We start from the raw sequence: 18,431 nt of genomic DNA, 5'->3' as shown, positions 1-18,431 counted from the left end.
TGGAAGTCCACATCTTCATATGACATATAACATAACAAGACTCTGTATATTTAGTAAGAAACCATAAGTTGTAAAGGCTTTCATAGAGTAAATAAAAAGTGTACAAGAGAAAAGATAAGGGTAAACTGCCGTTTGACCTTTTAGACTATTATTTCAATTGAAATTGACCCTCTCAATAAATTATTTGGTAAATTAACTGCTTGAACTATTTTAGTCAGCCAATTAACCCCTTACAGTCAGATTTGAAAATTTTCATTCAATTTGATGTCAAATACTAATACGTGATTCACTCTTAAGGGGTAAAGTTTTCTTCTCATATGTCATATAAAAGCCCTAGGTGGTTTGATGCAGATAAAAACTCAAGATGGTTTAATGCAGAAAAAGTCATATATATATATATATATATATATATATATATATATATATATATTTCAAATTATCCTTTTCCCTCTACACGATGATAACCTAACAACTCCATTTGGTTAAAAAAAAAAAATAATAATAATAAGAAAAAAAAAATACTTTCCAGTTTCCAATGGTACTCCTCTTTATGCGAATTTCTCTTCAATTTAAGGAAGATTCAAGTTTTCTTACATATGCAAGTTGTGAATTGGGGCAAAAAATGGCAAAGGGTTTTGGTGGGAAAAGGATTTAGGGTAGAAGGAATGACAGATGGGAGAAGACTTTATCAGTTTATCCTCAAAAGTGAATTATGTATTAATATTTGATAATAAAATGAATAAAATTTCTTCTAATCTGACGGTAAGAAGTTAATTTAATTGATTTAGAGTGGCTCAAAGATCAATTTTAACTGAAATAATAATTTCAGAAGTCAATAGCAGTTACCCAAAAAAACAATGATGTTCTGGATAAGCAATGAATAGGTAAACGTAGTAATCGAATAAAGGACCACAAATACATAATTCAAAAATAAATAAATAAATAAACTGTAGTTACAAACTTCAAGTCCATTGTTTTTCATTTTCCATTTTTATTTTAGATTTGTTTCTTTTACCAATTTTATATTAATTTGTTGTTATGGTGTTTTGTAGTGCTTCTTTTGGCGTGACTTGTATTGTCCATCCCATGCGCTACAACTCGTCAACACTCGAAACATAATAATAACTTGTACACTTAAAAAATTTCATCAACAACAACAAATTATCTCATTAAGTGAGATTGGTTGTACAAATTATAAAACTCACTGCGCTCAGTTTTGCGTCAAGTCTTCTGTTAACTTTAAGTACTTCATGTTTTTTCTTAAAGTCTATTTTCAAGTCTTTCTTGGGCTTCCTTTATCGTTTTTTGTCCCGAGCCTATTTTATGTTCGCATTTTCTAACAAGAGAATTTTTAAGTCTTCTGTTCACATATCCAAATCACCTTAACTGATTTTATCTCATCTTATCTTTAATTGCAGTCACTCATACTTTATCTCGGATATACTTGTTCTTAATTTTGTCATTTCTTGTGTGCCCACATATCCAATGAAGAATTCTCATCTCCGCTACTCTCATTTCTTCACCTTTTGATGCTTGACCGCCCAACATTCTGTGCCATAAAGCATTGTTGGTCTTATTGCCGTCCTATAAATTTTCCCTTAAACTTTAGTGGCATACGACGATCGCACATTACACCTGATGCACTCTTCCACTTCATTCATCTAGCTTGTACTCTGTAGTTGAGGTCTCGATCTAATTCTTTGTTCTTTTGCACGAAAACGTTCACTCTTCGGTACTTCTTGATATCCAATCCTTACCTTATCTCATTTGGACACCCATTTCCATTGAACTTGCACTCCATATATCCTGTCTTTAACCTACTTAGGCGAAGATTTTTAGATTCCAATATTTCCCGCCAAAGGTTAAGCTTCACATTTGCTCCCTTCTGCGTTTCATCTATCAGCATTATGTCACATGTGAAAAGCATACACCAAGGGATATTATCTTCAATATGTCATGGTAGCTCATCCATTACCAATGCGAAAAGGTAAGGACTTAAAGCTAAGTCTTGGTGTAATCTTGTGGTTATGGGAAAGCTTTCAGTTTGTTCTTCAGGACTGCAACCTTGCTATGTCATACATGTCCTTTATTGCTTGGATATATGCTACATGTACTCCTTTCTTTTCTAGAATCCTCAAAAAAAAAAAAATTCTCTTAGGACCGTATGTTACCCTTTTCCCAAATCTATAAAGACTATGTGCAAATCCTTTTGTATATCTCTATATCCTTTCATCGATCTTCATAAGAGATAGATTGCTCTATAGTCGAGCGCCCTAGCATGAACTCGAATTGATTGTCTGAGACTCGTGTCTTTTGCCTCACTCATTTGACATTTTCTTCATTTTCAAAATCTTATTGAAAATGTTTGTGAGTCATGTTATTGCTGTCTCTCCCAAAACTTTCCACACTTTAACTCAATTACTCGACTCACCAAAAAAGTACTCATTTCATATCCTTCATTAGAAAGATTTTCAAAATAAGCTATCCATTTGTCTTTAACCGTGTTCTCCGTAACTAGAACATTTTCATTCTCATCCTTGATACATCTTACTTGGTTCAAGTCTCTTGTCTTCCTTTCCCTTGCTCTAGCTAGTTTACAAATATCTAATTTTCCTTCCTTGGTATCTAATTGCTTACACATATTGTCAAAAGCCGTTAGCTTTGCTTCTTGAATGGCTTTCTTCGTCTCCCTCTCTACTATTTTATACGTCTCACAGTTTTAATCGGTTATATCCTTGTATAAGGCTTTACAACATTACTTCTTAGCCTTAACATTTTCCTGTACCTCCTCCTTCCATAACCAAGATTCTCTTTTAAGTGGAGCAAAATCCTTGGGTTCTCCTAATACCCTCTTGCAACTTTTTAGATATAGTTAACAATATAATCCTACATTAGGCTAGTGTTCCCCTCTATATCAAACACATTGAGTGAGTACTTTCTCTTTGAAAGTGACTTCTTTTTCTCCTTTTAGATTCCACCATCTAGTAATTGGACACTTGAAGGTCTTGTTCTTTCTTCTCTCTTTTGATATGTACATCCACCACCAACAGATGATGTTGGTTATCTAGGATCTCTCCCGATTAACTTTGCAATCCTTACAATTTATACGATCCCCCATCCTCATTAAAAAGAAATCTATTTGTGTTTTTGATGACCCACTCTTGCAGGTGACCACATGCTCTTCTCTCTTCTTAAAAAAAGTATTTGCTAGAAAGAGATCGTATGCCACTACAAAATTTGAAATGGCTTCCCCCTCCTCGTTTCTATCCTCAAAACCATGGTCACCATGGAAACCTCTGTAGTTGCATGTCTTGTTGCCCACACGTCCATTTAAATCTCCTCCTATGAGTAACTTTTTCGTTTGAGAGATTCCTTGAACTAATTCTCCAAGATCTTCCCAAAATTTCTAATTTAGACTTATATCCAACCTAACTTGAGGTGCATACGCACTAATAACATTGATGATTAAAATCTTGGTTGCTATAATTATCTCCCCGACCCTTTTAACATCTATAACATCTTTTGTTAGAGTCTTATCCATGACGATGCCAACACCATTTCTCGATCTGTTTGTGCCCAAATGCCAAAGCTTAAAACATGAGTTTTCGAGATTCTTTGCCTTAAGATCAACCCACTTAGTTTCCTTGAGGCACATAATAATTATCCTTCTCCTCCCCATAACTTCCACTATTTCTATAGATTTACCGTTAAGGTTCTTGTATTCCACACTGCTAAACACATTTTACTTTATTGAACCCTACCCTCATGTCCTAGCTTCTTAACCTCACCCATCCAGTAAGGTTTACTTCTTTTGCATGTCCTAGGTAAAGTTTATGTCAGTAGATACTCCTAAAAAACTTAGAGTGGAGTCATTAAAAAATAAGTTTCTACAGCATCCTTACTCGTTTAGCACTACATCAGGGCCCAATTGAGAAATAGTGACACTCGCTTACTTATCATTGTGTTTGGGCCACACAGCGCATCGCTTTTGAGTGACGACCTAGTTTTTGCGCAATTTTGTTTAAGATTCATTATCATAGAAATTTGACGTGAAAATGGAGTGCCGACTATCGACTACTTGATGCCCTTCTTCTTCTCCTTTTTCTGGAGTTAGGAGCAACGACGTAAGATAAATTGACACACACAAAATTACCACTCAACATAAAAAATTTTAAAAGTGTTAACGTAGTAATTGATTTTTGTTTTTTTTTTTATTTAATTTTTTTAAAGAACGAAATGAGCTCTAAAAATTGTGCGTTCCTCAATCTTAATCATTTTCGAATAAAAGTTTCATGGATTAGAGTAAGGAATTGATTGTTGTATGAATGACAAAAGCAAAAGGCATACAACTATAAAGTGGAATTGTCATTAATTACTTTTGTTGGGATATAATTTTGTCATTTGGTTTATAAGATGGGGCACACTTGACAATCAAGCATCGGACATACTTCTCACCTCTTGTCTTTATAATAAGAAATTAACCATCTTCAACTTCATCCCAGAAAAAGGATTGGGTGTGGGGGTCGGAGACACAGACAAGGTTCCACTTGCTAATTGGGAAAGCACAAGCTATATTCATCTTAACACCTTTTGACCATTTCAACAAAATTGTTCCTTTCAACCATATAAACCTACTCGACAATTTACCCGTCCTTTGACACGACGCAAGATACTAAGGGTATGTTTGTTAATGTTTTGCCAAACAATTTTTTATTTTGTAGTTAGAGCATCTCTACTTAGTGGAAAGCAAGGGCATGTAAATTGCCCTTATTATTCACTATAAATAGTACTTCTCTTGTCATCCATTTGAAAAGGACAATAGCAAGGGCAAACAATAACAAGTACCATTCATAAATATATTTTTTTATTTTTATACTTTGTTGTTCTTATCTAGCAGAATCACAAACCTTAACACTCGCATTATAGCTTCTGTTGAAGAAAATTGAGGTTTCAAAATAAAACCAATTGCCAATATGGGGTTGAAGTTGCAACATAAAATTAATTGCCAATATGATAAGTAGTCCAACTACTTATAAGCACATGTAAGGTCTCTCCTCTCATCAATGTGAGATTCATTCTCAACATGCCCCCTCACGTGTGACGAATTTTTAAGCCCAACACGTAGATAGCACAACAGGGTGACGTGGAGCACATGTGACTGTTGAGCTTCACATATTAGACTTGCTTTGATATTATGAAGAAGGTTGAAGTTCCATCTTAAAACCAATTGATAATATGGAGAGTAACCTAACTATTTATAAGCACATGTAATGCCTCGCATCTCATCAATACGGGATTTATTCTCAACATCTACTACTAGAAAAACACAACCCGTAATCACCATCTTCTTCTAAACTTTTTATTGAAAAGAAGTAATTTTGACAATGGACTCAGCATTAATTGTTGACAAATTAAACTTTGGGCATGAATTTTTGACCATGTTCAACGCGACGGAGCAAAGAAGATTGGAGAGCATTGTCAGCTTTAGATTGGAACAACTGCTTTGGGCACCGACTATGTAACCCATCGACCATCAGCACCTAAACACGGTAATTTATATGCCTTGCACAAGCATCTCCTGTCCACTAACCCCTTAAAACCCACTCGCCGATCACCATTTCAGTTGTAGGACTCGCTTGCTGGTTGCTGATGTCAGTCATAATGACGTGGGCCTTGCCAGCAGGCTCAAAGGCTGGCATCACGTAGCTGGTTAGTTCGACGGCACATTCGAGCCCACCACTTGCCTCCATAAAAATGTATTGCTAGAGGTTTTTATTAGACTTAAGACCATCTTCAACCGAAGAAGTTATGTTTAACTCCCGTTCAGATTATAGTCCTATAAAAAATTATTTTTTAATGAACATTGTTAGGTCATATTTATATATCATCTCCAGCTGAATGAACTATTTTTTAGCCTCTCAACAATTTATTATTTAAGTTTGTTCTTTAACTTTATTAGTTAATTGAATTAAAATACCATATTTATAAATGAGTAACTCTCCATATTTCTTATCTTTACGTAATCTTAATAATTTTTCAGAATGCTATGTTTGTTTTGCTTAAAAAATAAAAATAAAAAAATAAAAAAAATTCGGATAGGAGTTTAAAGAATGTGAAGACTAGAAATAAAATGAGGTAAGATATTATGAAATGGTGAAAATGATGTGAGAAATAGTGTAGAAATGGGCTAGATACTTGAGTTTAATAATTGTACTTTCTTAAGTACAAGTATTAAACTCAATATGAAACAACATAAGTAAAAACAAAAAATTAAAAGTGAAATGGTTATCAAACGGCTCCTTAGTTTGTAAAAACATAGGATGTCACCGTGGTGAAGTATCGACAAACACATCAATGGATGCAATGAACAAGAAAATAAATAGTATAAACCACTTAAAAGTGAATATAAAGATTCATCTCCAACAGCTTTCAATAAGCTACAACTAGGAATCACTTATTTGAGACCAGTGAAAAGGACTATTAGCACAAGGATTAACCAATAAACCAGAAATTTTATGCTGGACTATAAGCAAAAGGGCTATTAGCACAACGGTTGACTCATGTTTAACATAGTTTCATGGAACAACACACGAAAAAAATTCCTGCCGTGAGTCCATAAGACAAAAGAGTTCACAAATCGGACATTGACTAATAGAGCCTGCAAAGAAGACGCCTTGCCTGTGCTTTCATTCTAAAAACAGAACATGTAGTGCCACTTAGTATTACGGTTTACTGGTATTCCTCTTTACTTGTAAGTGAGAGGTCTTATGTTTGATTCTCGCCAAAAGCGAATTTGAACCACATTATTGCTAGCCTATTGTGAGGTTTAGCCTACTCCTGCATCCTATAGTGTAGATACTATTTTTTGTCAAAAAAAAAAGAGAAAAAAAAAAAAAAATAAATAAATCACAAAACAAAACTTGGAGAATTTAGAAAGCTAGTCCAACACTAGAAAAGAACATCATAAGAAACAAAGGAGGTACTTTTGGGGAAGAGCTAGTCTACGCAACGCAAAGCATTGACAACAACAATGGTGCAAGAGAAAAGGAAAGCATTTGTATGTGTGCTGTTATTGGTTAATCCTAAGTAACAGACATTCTTTTCAACCTTAATTTAGCAACAAACATTGAAGGCACATTAAACCATATAATACGAAGACTAAATGCATTCACAGGAATAGGTGTTTTTTCTTCATCGGAATATTGGTAGGTGTACTTCAATATTCGGGTGTTCATACAGAAACAATGAAGCATACGCAACAAGATTTCCTTTCATTCGAATATAACATTCATATATCATCGACAGAATACAAATATAGAATAAGGTTGCCTAAAAGCAATGTCCAAATTAATCTTCAATTAAAAACGGTACATTGTCTTTCTGGAACTTTTTTATAGATTTAATTACTTCTACAACAAATGCCTTATCCTCTGGGTAATAAGCAATGGGATCAGATAATAAAGAAACTGGTAGGTTAAGCACACCTTCAAGTGTTGCATGAAGACAATAGGCTGAGTAGGTAACATGATATCCACCTTCTTGGACAATCAGAAGACGTCCTCTGCAGTGTCTATCCACCAGGCCCCGAACCATCTGGCCAATCTCTTTATAACCCTCCATTGTCAAGCATTGCCTTCCATTTGGATCAAACTAAGCACAAGCAGTGTTATACTATGAGCTACTTCAGGTTTTGTTGACAATAACAACAAATTTCTTTTGAACTAGCAAAAGAAAAGCTTGAAGTTCGGGACATGATGGATTTATGAAAAATCAAATATGCCAATAGTAATTCCTATAGACAAACGGCTATTTTAAGGATGATGGGAGTTTTTGACCTAAAGATGATGAGAATTTCAGTTTTGCTAAGCAAGACGAATTTTCATTATAATCACAATGGTAGCTACTGCCTTAGAGACGTCCTATAATTTGAACTCTCCGCCCCGAATATTGAAAAGATATAATGACAAAAAAAACCCTGATATTCTATAGCACAGTGAGGCAGATATTCAGATATTTCATGATTAAACTTTAAGTTCTTCCATAGGAAAGATATTGTAGACAGTAAACACATATCCTAAACAACCAGACATCATCCCATTCAAAATAAATAAGCAATCAGCTGCTAATCAGATTAGAGTTGAGCAGAAAATTTAACTTACCGCACTTGAATCTTGGCCAATGACCAGAACTATCATTTCAGGTTCAAACTTTCCGACTGAAGGGACAACCAACTCAGTCATGGCATGTCCATATCCTTGGTCCCCTGTCCCATTTGGCAGAGGTATATTCAAATTATAACCTAGCCCTTCCCCTTCACCGAGCTCATCAACAGAGCCAGTTTGTGGGTGAGAAGGGCCCCAGGAACCATGATTCATGTGAAGGGAGATTGTAAGAACTTTATCAGACCGATAAAACCCCTCGGCAGTCCCATTTCCATAATGAACATCGATGTCTATGACTGCAACCTTTGCACAGCCAGAATTTAAAGCCAATTGAACAGCAAGACCGGCATTGTTAAGGAAGCAGTAGCCATCAGCTTGTGTAGGCTGAGCATGGTGACCCGGAGGCCTAACCAATGCATAAGAAATTTTTCCGGGTCCATCAAGTACATGCTTCATTGCTGATAATGTAGTACCGGCAGCAAGGAGCGAGGCATCCCATGAGCCGGGGTTCAAGAAAGTGCCGGTACATAGCATCTTACCCCCATCTCTATCTGCTTCAACTAGCTCATTTATGTATTCTAGTACAAAATCACAATTAAACCAATATCAGACTCTACTTACCCAAAACAATATTGTTCATAACATAACCAACTCACATGTATCATAAATCACTAATATATCAACCAAAGACTAAAATTTCAAAAACCCACATCAATTTGCACTGAAAGTGTATTGGGTAATTGATTAAATCCAAATTTAATGGCACATAAAGAAAAAACCCAATAGAACCCATTATTCAAAACCTCAAAACCCCAATCATATTCAACCAAAACCCAGAAGTTGAAAAGTTTGGAAAGTGAGATTAATTACCTGGAGAGTGGAAAGAGAGCAATTCAGAGAGCAGAGCAGGCCTTCCAGGAACCCAAGATATGTAGGGTGAGATGGGACCTCTTTTTAGAATAGAAACCATGTTTTTGATTCTGTCGGAGTTCTCTGGGTGCTTTTCTAGAACGTCTAGAAAACCAGGATCCATTCCAGTGTCGAATACTCCATGGCCGGAGTCGTGGTTGAGCATGCCCTCGTGCCAGAATACATGTATTCGTTCAGTTGGGGCAGTAGCAGTTAAAGCAGCCATGGAAGGGACTTTCCTCTTTTAGTTGTAAGCGAAGAATACTTGTTGATCTATGGCTTCAGAGGAAACATCTACTTCAGTTTATCCTCGCAGCAGCCATGGAAAATGGAAGGCACTTTATCCTCCAAAGTGGCAGGTGTGCTAACGTGCTCAGTTTGATTGGAAAATACTTGGAATACTGACCCTTTGAATTGGCCCAATGTAATTAAGACACCTATTAAAGTAATCCAAACATCCCCATCTTCCTCCAGGACTCCAACGCCTCCACCATTCTTGTTTTCTGGCCATGGCTTGAAGATCGTGATTATGACCACAAACAACACCATACTTCAGTAAATCAACTGCGCCCATCAGGGAGCTGCAGCAGGCTAAGGCCGGCGGGGAACGCCAACGTCCATCGCGGGAGGCCGTCCATTCGCAGTTGCTGGAGAAATTAGAATCGGAGAAGGTCGCCGGAGAAGCGAGGGATCGGAGAGAAACGATCAGAGTGGACGAAGAAGAGAGGGGTCGACAGAGAGGAAGAAGAGGGGTGTCTCTGTGTGCGCATATCTAGTGTTTGGGAGTGTTTGGACAGTGTAAAATTTTAATTGGGCCACTTCGTTTGGGCACTGCCGGTGAGTATCCAAGTATTATTTTGATTTGACTTTCTGTTTTAGGTGTGGGCTTAGCCGAGTGTCGCACCCTAAGTCTTTAGTTTAGATAAATTTTTCTGTAGAATATAGCTTGTATCTAGGAGTGGGTACTGGGTGGGTTGATCGGACTGGATTTTAACTTGCTTGCCAACCTAATAGGTTTGGTTTGGCATTACTGAAACATATTTCCACCCAAGAAAATGTGCAAACCCACCCAAACCATTCTAAGGAAGGTTTGGCTGAGCAAGTTTCACGAGTTGAGATCTTTTATTTTATTATTCCTAAAGTGAATATAAGTGACAAATAATTCAAAATTCAAGTCACATTAGACTTAAATCATGTGAAATTGGTGTTGCATAATCAATATTGTTACATAATATTTAAATTTCATTGTTTAACTAAAGTATATAAACAAGTGTGTTTGATAATTATTGAGTTTATGTATATTCTAATTTCGAGGTAATAAATATGCATGTTTAAGAATTGTTGATATTCAGGTAGGTTGATTTCAATCGAGTTAATACTACTTCAACTTAACCCAATTCACCTATTGAATAGACAGTTTGATTTTTCCCTAAAACTTAAAATTTTAAAGTTAGCAACCCAACCCAACCTAGTCCAACCTTAGGTTGGTTGGTAAACCCATTAAAGTGCTCAAACCTACTTGTATAAAAAAACTACTCAATTTGTTTTTTGTTTTTATTAGATTTATATAGAGATTATTTGAAATAATAAATCTCTACACCTAACTTATTGTTAAATTTTAAATGTGAATTGTCTTTTTTGCCTTATTGTATAATTATTATCAAGTACAAGATGAAATTAACACTAGATACAAAATTTATCAGTAAGCCCACATCCAATAACCAAACTCTTTTATACATGATTTAAGAAGAAGAATAGCAGTGTTACATGGTAAAACTAGCAAAACTTGAAAAAATTATTTCAATCGTGAATATATTAAACTAGTTCAAAATATCAAGCAAGAAATTACCAAGCTTAAACCATTAACTTTGCCATTAGATGGCAATTATAAAATAGTTCAAACAAATGCATCATCATTAGGATGGGCGAAAAACATAAGGAATCACCTAAGCCTGGTGAACAAGTTTGTATTTACTGACATACAGTCTAGGTTACTAGTAACAAATTTGGAGGTTTTAAGAATTATTAGTTCACTTTAAGTATTTTCTTTATTTTGACATAATGAAGTTTCCACAATTAGTATTGATTATCAAACTATAGTTTTTCATTATAATAAAATTCATACAAATAAGCAAGTTGTCCGAAAATGGGTTAATTTTGTTGATTCAATTACAGGAAATGGTTTTAAACTGATTTTGTAGCATGTTAAGGTTAGTGATAATACATTGGCAAATATCTTATCAAAGTTTATTCATTGAATAGTAAGGAAGTACCAAGGAACATTGTTCTCAAATGGCAAAAGGCCACAAAGTAGCAAAGTAACTTACAATAGTGTAATAATGCATAATGGACTTCCACCATTCTATGGATTCCAAAGTAGCAATAGACTAGTACAACCAGTTAGACCTGGCATTCATGTCGTGTTTCTCATGTTTGTATCATACCCAATAGTTTAACGGGTTGTGTCGTGTGATACCCGTTAAAGTAAACGGGTAATATGATCCGACCCATTACTCGTTAAGAAAAATATATTTTAAATCAATAAAAATGTAAATGAAAAACATAATTTGACCCCAAAAATGTAAAACATAATACTAAATTAGTAAATACATACTAAATTTCAGAGTTAACCCCTTTATGAAAATTGTAAAGCTTTTCATTACGAGTGATTACATTTTTCACACTTCTACAATAATTATTATTAATTTTGCACTCAAATAAAAAACACTATTCATGAGATTTGGAGGGTTTTAAAAATCTAAATGACCATGTAATCATCGTTAAAACATTGAGGATGCAATTATGAACGTTTATTGTGCTTTCACTTCTTTCAGACTTATCCATTAATGATTATGAATTTTGTTTACTTTGAACTCCCTTAAAAATACTATTAATGAGAGTTTGTATGGTTTTAAAAATTCAAACAATCATATACCCATCCTCAAAGCGTAGAAGATGCGACTATGAGTGTTTGCATATTTTTTCATATTTTTCGCACATCTAAATTGTAACATCCCACATCGCCTAGGGGAATGATCCTTAAATGTATATTCTCATCCCTACCTAGCCCGAGGCCTTTTGGGAGCTCACTGGCTTCGGGTTCCGTAAGAACTCCGAAGTTAAGTGAGAAGGGGGTTAGAGCAATCCCATGATGGGTGACCCACTGGGAAGTTGCTCGTGAGTTCCCAAAAACAAAACCGTGAGGGAATGGTAAGCCCAAAGCGAACAATATTGTGCTACGGTGGTGGAGTAGGCCCGGGAAGTGATCCGGCCCGGGCGGGGATGTGACATAAATTAATTATTATAATTTTTTTTAATGTGTTTGGTATTTTTAAATTACTTAATATTTTTATTTTTAATGTGTTTTATGATTTTTAATCTCAATCTCCTATAATATACTATAAAAATAAATAAATAAATAAAACTTAAATTTTAAAATTTATATAGAATAATAATTAATAAACAATATATACATATTCATTATATCTATTGTATTTTATAGTAAGTTTTTTTTAGTAGTTTAAAAGAAATTAAAATCATCAAAATAACTTTTTTCTTATCGTGTCGAAACAGGTTACCTGCGTGTCACTCTCGTGTAAACCTATTAAGGACCCGTTATTAACATATTATTATCATGTGACCTGATAATGACTCGATTAGTTATCGTGTTGATCCGAAACCCGTTATTTTCGTGTCGTTTATGTGTCGTGTTAACGGATCGTGTAAGAAATTGCCAGGTCTACAACCAGTACCCACTTTCAACTTTAATAGTACAATAGTTTAAGGAATAAAGAAGGCCACTCTAATATATAGACCATGAGTACCAGGACATACTGAGAGGCAACAAGTACTTTTGTATAATTTTTGAAATATACAGATTAAGGCACCAAGCATGAGGTTAGGTCATGAGAAGATCATTAGGGTTATAGAGTAAGAGTTTGATAATTTTAATTTTAATTCCCACCAAAGTCAACATCAGGTTTATTCACTTCAAAATAGTTTCCACACACTTTCAAGAGACCATGATGCAGTAGTTGTCCAATTTACCAAAATAAACCTAGAGCTCCAGACCTTTAGAATACAGCAAAAAGTTAGTATTACCTTGAAGCAGGAACTCGAAATTGGTATGGAATATAGACAATATAAGAATAAGAAAAAAGAGGTTACTGAGTCCACTAATGAAGAACAAGAACTTAATGGGCCCATAAGAGAGCGCGAGGTTACTACTGAGCTCGTAGAAGATGTGGATATGGAGCACCGTCAGGCTGAGGTAGTTAAAATTAGCATAATACATAACAATTTGCAAATTCTTTTAGTATTGTACCAATAAATTTAACAACTACTAAAGTCCTGCCAGAAGAAATTTTAAGGGCTAAATTAAGAGTACTGTTTATGAATATGCATTATGAGAGCTTGAACAAGGTTTCAGTCCTTGAAAAAACTAGAATTACAGTTATAAATAGCTTTGTATCAGTCCATCTTCAACCCAAAAAAACCATGTTTTTAGAATAGAAATCATGTTTTTGATTCTGCCAGAGTTCTCTGGGTGCTTTTCTAGAACTTCTAGAAAATCAGGATCCATTCCAGTGTCGAATACTCCTTGGCCGGAGACGTGGTTGAGCATGCCCTCGTGCCAGAATACATGTATTCAGTCAGTTGGGGCAGTAGCAGTTAAAGCAGCGATGGAAGGGACTTTTCTTTTTTAGTTGTAAACGAAGAATACTTGTTGATCTCTGGCTTCAGAGGAAATTTTTACTTCAGTTTATCCTTGTAGCAGCCATGGAAATTGGAAGGGATTTTATTCTCCAAAGTGAGAGGTGTGCTAGCGTGCTCAGTTTCCTTGGCCAATACTTGGGTACTCACCAAGGAGTACCTAAAATACAGACCCCTTGATTGGCCCAATGTAAATAAGACACCTATTAAAGTTTTGGTTTTATGAAACTTTTAACCAAACAAAGCTAATGACTCTTCCAATTCCGAACATCCCCATCTTCCTCCAGGACTCCAACGCCTCCATTGTTGTTTTCTGGCCATGGCTTGAAGATCGTGTCCATCGGGGAGCTGCAACAGGTTAAGGTCAGCGGGGAACGCCAATGTCCATCGCAGGAGGCCGTTGATTTGCAGTTGCCAGAGAAATTAGAATCAGAGAAGGTCGCCGGAGAAGCAAGGGATTGGAGGTCATTGCCGGCAGTGGCAGAGCCAGAAATTCAGACTAGGAGCAGCCTTTAAGCCATACAAAAGAAACTAAACAAAATAAATGCAATCTTATTGAATGGGAGAAAAATTAAAGGTTTTGTGTTTTGTATTGGCATGGAAAGTTTGAATCTAACAAGAGTGGTAGACAGTGACGAAGCCAGAAATTTTCAGGGTGAGGGGCAAAATTTAAAAGCGTAAACGGTTCAAAGAAATGTAGCTTACCTTTTAGATAGTACACAATATTAATGTCGTTCATTATTTATCAATACAAACAAGTTACAATTGTTGCCAATGAGATTTCATGCTATGAAAATATCACATCTAGGCTCATTACTAATAAAAGAAAAAACATCTCTCTCAATTAAATCTTAAGGATGAAATTTAGCGAAACAAACTATTTTTTGTTGCTGGTCAAAAGATGTAAAATTATTTACTGGACTCAAACATGCCCTACAAAGAAGTAACTCGGTGTTTACCTCATTGAAGCGATCATACAATTCTTTGAGTTGCATATGAAGGACTTGAAAATAGAGGTCCACACGATAGTAATGGAAGTTTATAAGTCTTGGAGCTTTTTATTTTGATTTTTTGCGTATAAAATGCAAATCCTCCATATTAGGAACATTAATATTATTTTTCTCACAAATTTTTATACATTATGAAACAAGTCCTCAAAGTAATCATCTCTCAAGGATTGAAAAAAAAAAATAGAAATAATTTAAATTCTGGAAAAATAACAAGAATTAAAAAAGACCAATAGTAAGCATCAACCTCTTGTTTTTCTTTAGTCTAAAGAAATGAAAGAGAGGAAAGAGAATTGAAATGGTGGAAACAATAATCAATTAAAACCATGGAGTAGGATTCTCTCTCCTCCTATTCCCATCCCCTTCCCTCCCCTCCTCTCACGTATTGTTTTTTGTCTTATTATCTCTATAAAAAAATCAATATAATATGTTGACATGCCTTAACCGTGACCGTTCAAATAGGAGGAGAGGGAGGGGGAGATAGATTAGGAGCGGAGAGAATCCTCCTCATAAAACCATAGTTTGGATGGAAAAGAAGTCCACATCAATATAAAATAAAAAAATAAAAAAGAAATTAAAGGATCCCACCGCTAAACTGCACCGTTTCGTTAAAAGAAACCAAGTTTTATGACTAATAACCAAAAATAGACAAACAACGCTGTGTGGTTTGAAACAAAATTAGGTCGTCTTCTTCCTTTGAAAGCATTAAAACCTGGCGGTGCATCACACCAACCCCAAATACCAGTCGATTCAGAAGATCGGAGGAGCGGAATCCTTACTCTCAATGGTGATTTTCGACGACCGTAAGGGCTGGATTTTCCAGCAAGGGAGGGGCTGAACCTGTTCTCCAGTTGTGTTTTTCGGCGAGGGGAGGGGCGGCCGCCATTCCTCGCCCTCACGTGGCTTTGCCACTGGTGGTAGAGCTTAAATTTTTAATATTGAAATGATTATATCATAAGAACAAAACTTGTTTTTGAGCTTTGATAAATAAAAGGTGAATATGTAAGATTTGAACAAATTTTTCAAGTTAAGTCTTAAAATTAGATCTTGTTTGAAATTGTATAGGTCTTCTTTTATATCAATTGATCAAAAAAGAGGATATGGTTTTTTTATGATAAAACATAAGGCTCATATTACAATAAAAAGTTGTCTTTTGTTGTGGCTTATTTTAATTGGACAGGGAGAGAGAGAGTGCACGGCAGAGAGAAAGTAGGGAGAGAGACGTGTTTGTAGGGTTGTGTAGAGGATGTGTTATTTCCCTTACGCAGTGCCATTATTTATAGTAATAAGGGATGGAAGAATCCTTCTCCTCCAAGGAATACAAGTTCTAATAGGAAAAATAACTAATATAAAATCTAATTGAGGATTTACACAATCACACTTAAAAATGAAGTTTATAACACTTTCCCTTGAGTGTGTAAATACTCAAGTAGATTCGGCATCATGTAGAGTTGAGGAAATCGATTCGTTGGCACTGATTCTGGGAACATGCTAGTCTCAAAGTAAAGTAGGAACTTGCATTTGGAATTAAGTCTCACAAAAAACCCTATGGCTATGGTGAAACCCAAGTAGGGACAAAATCCATAGTCTAAGGAAAAATGTGCGAGAAATGCAAATTCAAATGAAACGTTTACGGGATGTCATCAAGGATATGATTAACCCATGGTGTGTGCCTAGTCAAAACCTCGTTAGGTAACAAAACCCAGTGGGAAAAATGCTCCTAATCATAGGGAAAAAGAGTATATTAAGATCAAGCAAGTATACTTCATGATACTCCCCCTGAGTTTGACATAATTCTAAAGAGAACTAACAATGTTACAACTTAGAAAGTTTACGCATACCTATTCTTTGAACAAGCTTCTAAAACGTCGCATTCGGTAGTGATTTGGTAAAGAGGTCGGCCATATTGTTTTGTGAACGGATTTGCGACTTCAATCTTCTGATGCTCTTATTATTGAGGTGAGAAGAAGAACATTGGCGCAATGTGCTTGGTGTTGTCTCCTTTGATATAACCCTTCTTGAGCTATTCAATGCATGCTGCGTTATGTTCATAGATCGTTGTCAGGACGTCAACGACGGGGTAAAGATCACAAGAGCTTCGAATATGGCCCATAACTGCTCTCAGCTAGAAGTATTCCCGAGTTGCTTTGTGTAAGGCGAGTATTTCAGCATGGTTAGAAGATATGGCAACTAGGGTCTGTTTAGTTGACCTCCAAGATATTGTGGTGACTCCAACAGTAAAGACATAACTCGTTTGCGAGCGCACATTGTGCGAATCAGATAAGTATCTTGCGTCAGCATAACCAACAAGTCGAGGATTGACTCAAGATAAGGAGGCGCATCATTACTCTAGGATCTATAGGGATAGAACACGTCCAGATGGTAGTACCATAAGGTAACAGAAGATGTCTTTAACACCAGTCCAGTGTTTGCGTGTCAGTGCATTACCATGTCTTGCTAAAAGATTAATAGCGAAGGAGATGTCGGGTTTAGTGCATGAAGCTAAGTACACTAAAATGCCTATCATACTTAGATAAGGAACTTCGGGCTCCAAAATCTCTCCATCATCCTCCTTTGGATGGAAAGGATCTCATTTTGCATCTAGCGATTGAACGACCATAGGAGTACTCGAAGAATTCACTTTATCCTCATTAAAGCGGCGTAACATCTTCTGGGTGTAGTTCGATTGATGTACTAAGATTCCATCTGAACCGTGCTCTATCTCTAGATTGAAATAGTATCGAGTCTTTCCAAGATCTTTCATCTCAAATTTCGACTTCAAGTGTGTGGCAATTCTATCGAGCTACTCAGGAGTTCCGATAAGGTTCATGTCGTCAACATAAACTGCAATAATCGCAAAATCGGAATGTGACTTCTTAATGAACACGTGAGGGCATTGTTCGTTGTTAACATATCCTTGACTAGTCAAATACTCACTCAGACGGTTATACCACATTCTTCCGGATTGCTTCAAACCGTAAAGTGAACGGGTCAACTGAATTGAGAGCGTGTTCTGGGGTTTGGAAATATTTGTTCCAGTCAATGTAAGTCATTCGGGAACTTTAATATAAATTTTCTTATGAAGATCCTTATAGAGATACACAGTTATTATGTCCATCAGCTGTATGCTCAGATTTTTAGAAACTGCCAAACTGATAAGGTAACAAAAAGTAATCACATCCATAATGGATGAATAATTTTCTTCATAGTCAATCCCAGGGCGTTGTGAGAAGCCTTGTGCAACAAGATGAGCTTTGTAATGCAAAATTTTGTTCTTCTCATTACGCTTCCGAATGAAAACCCACTTATAGCCAATGGGCTTCACATGTGGAAAAGTAGGAGCTACTGGTCCAAACACCTTATGTTTCACAAACAAATCGAGTTTGATTTGGGTTGCTTGTTTCCAGTTTGACCAATCAGTTCTACGTCGACATTCATCAACAAAACTGGGTTCAATGTCATCGTTCAACATGATCTCAGTAGTTATTGCATATGCTAATACATCGTCAATAATCATCTCATTTCTTCACCAAACATCATTCAAGCTAGCATAATGGACCGAAATCTCTCGATTCTTGAGAGGTGGATTCGTCTCTTAAAGGATGCTTTTGTAATCTAGAATTTCCTCATGAGTTGGATA

The 18,431-nt window shown here is 35.9% G+C and overlaps 1 protein-coding gene across 1 annotated transcript; it reads right to left on the bottom strand.

Moving 5' to 3' along the window:
• Window positions 1-7,252: 7,252 nt before the first annotated feature.
• HDA08 (histone deacetylase 8) lies at window positions 7,253-9,894 on the bottom strand. The gene is made up of 3 exons (XM_068455140.2): window positions 9,033-9,894; window positions 8,160-8,740; window positions 7,253-7,650 (listed from the first exon to the last, which is right to left on the bottom strand). Exons 1-3 carry the CDS (start codon window positions 9,295-9,297, stop codon window positions 7,348-7,350), a joined length of 1,149 nt encoding a protein of 382 aa, XP_068311241.2. The 5' UTR covers window positions 9,298-9,894; the 3' UTR covers window positions 7,253-7,347.
• Window positions 9,895-18,431: the final 8,537 nt, after the last annotated feature.

This window comes from Pyrus communis, chromosome 3 (genome assembly GCF_041283825.1).
Source record: "Pyrus communis isolate YQ-2024b chromosome 3, ASM4128382v1, whole genome shotgun sequence".
NCBI lineage: Eukaryota > Viridiplantae > Streptophyta > Magnoliopsida > Rosales > Rosaceae > Pyrus > Pyrus communis.
Note: the sequence above shows the minus strand (reverse complement) of the source record. Positions and strands in the feature narration are given on the sequence as shown.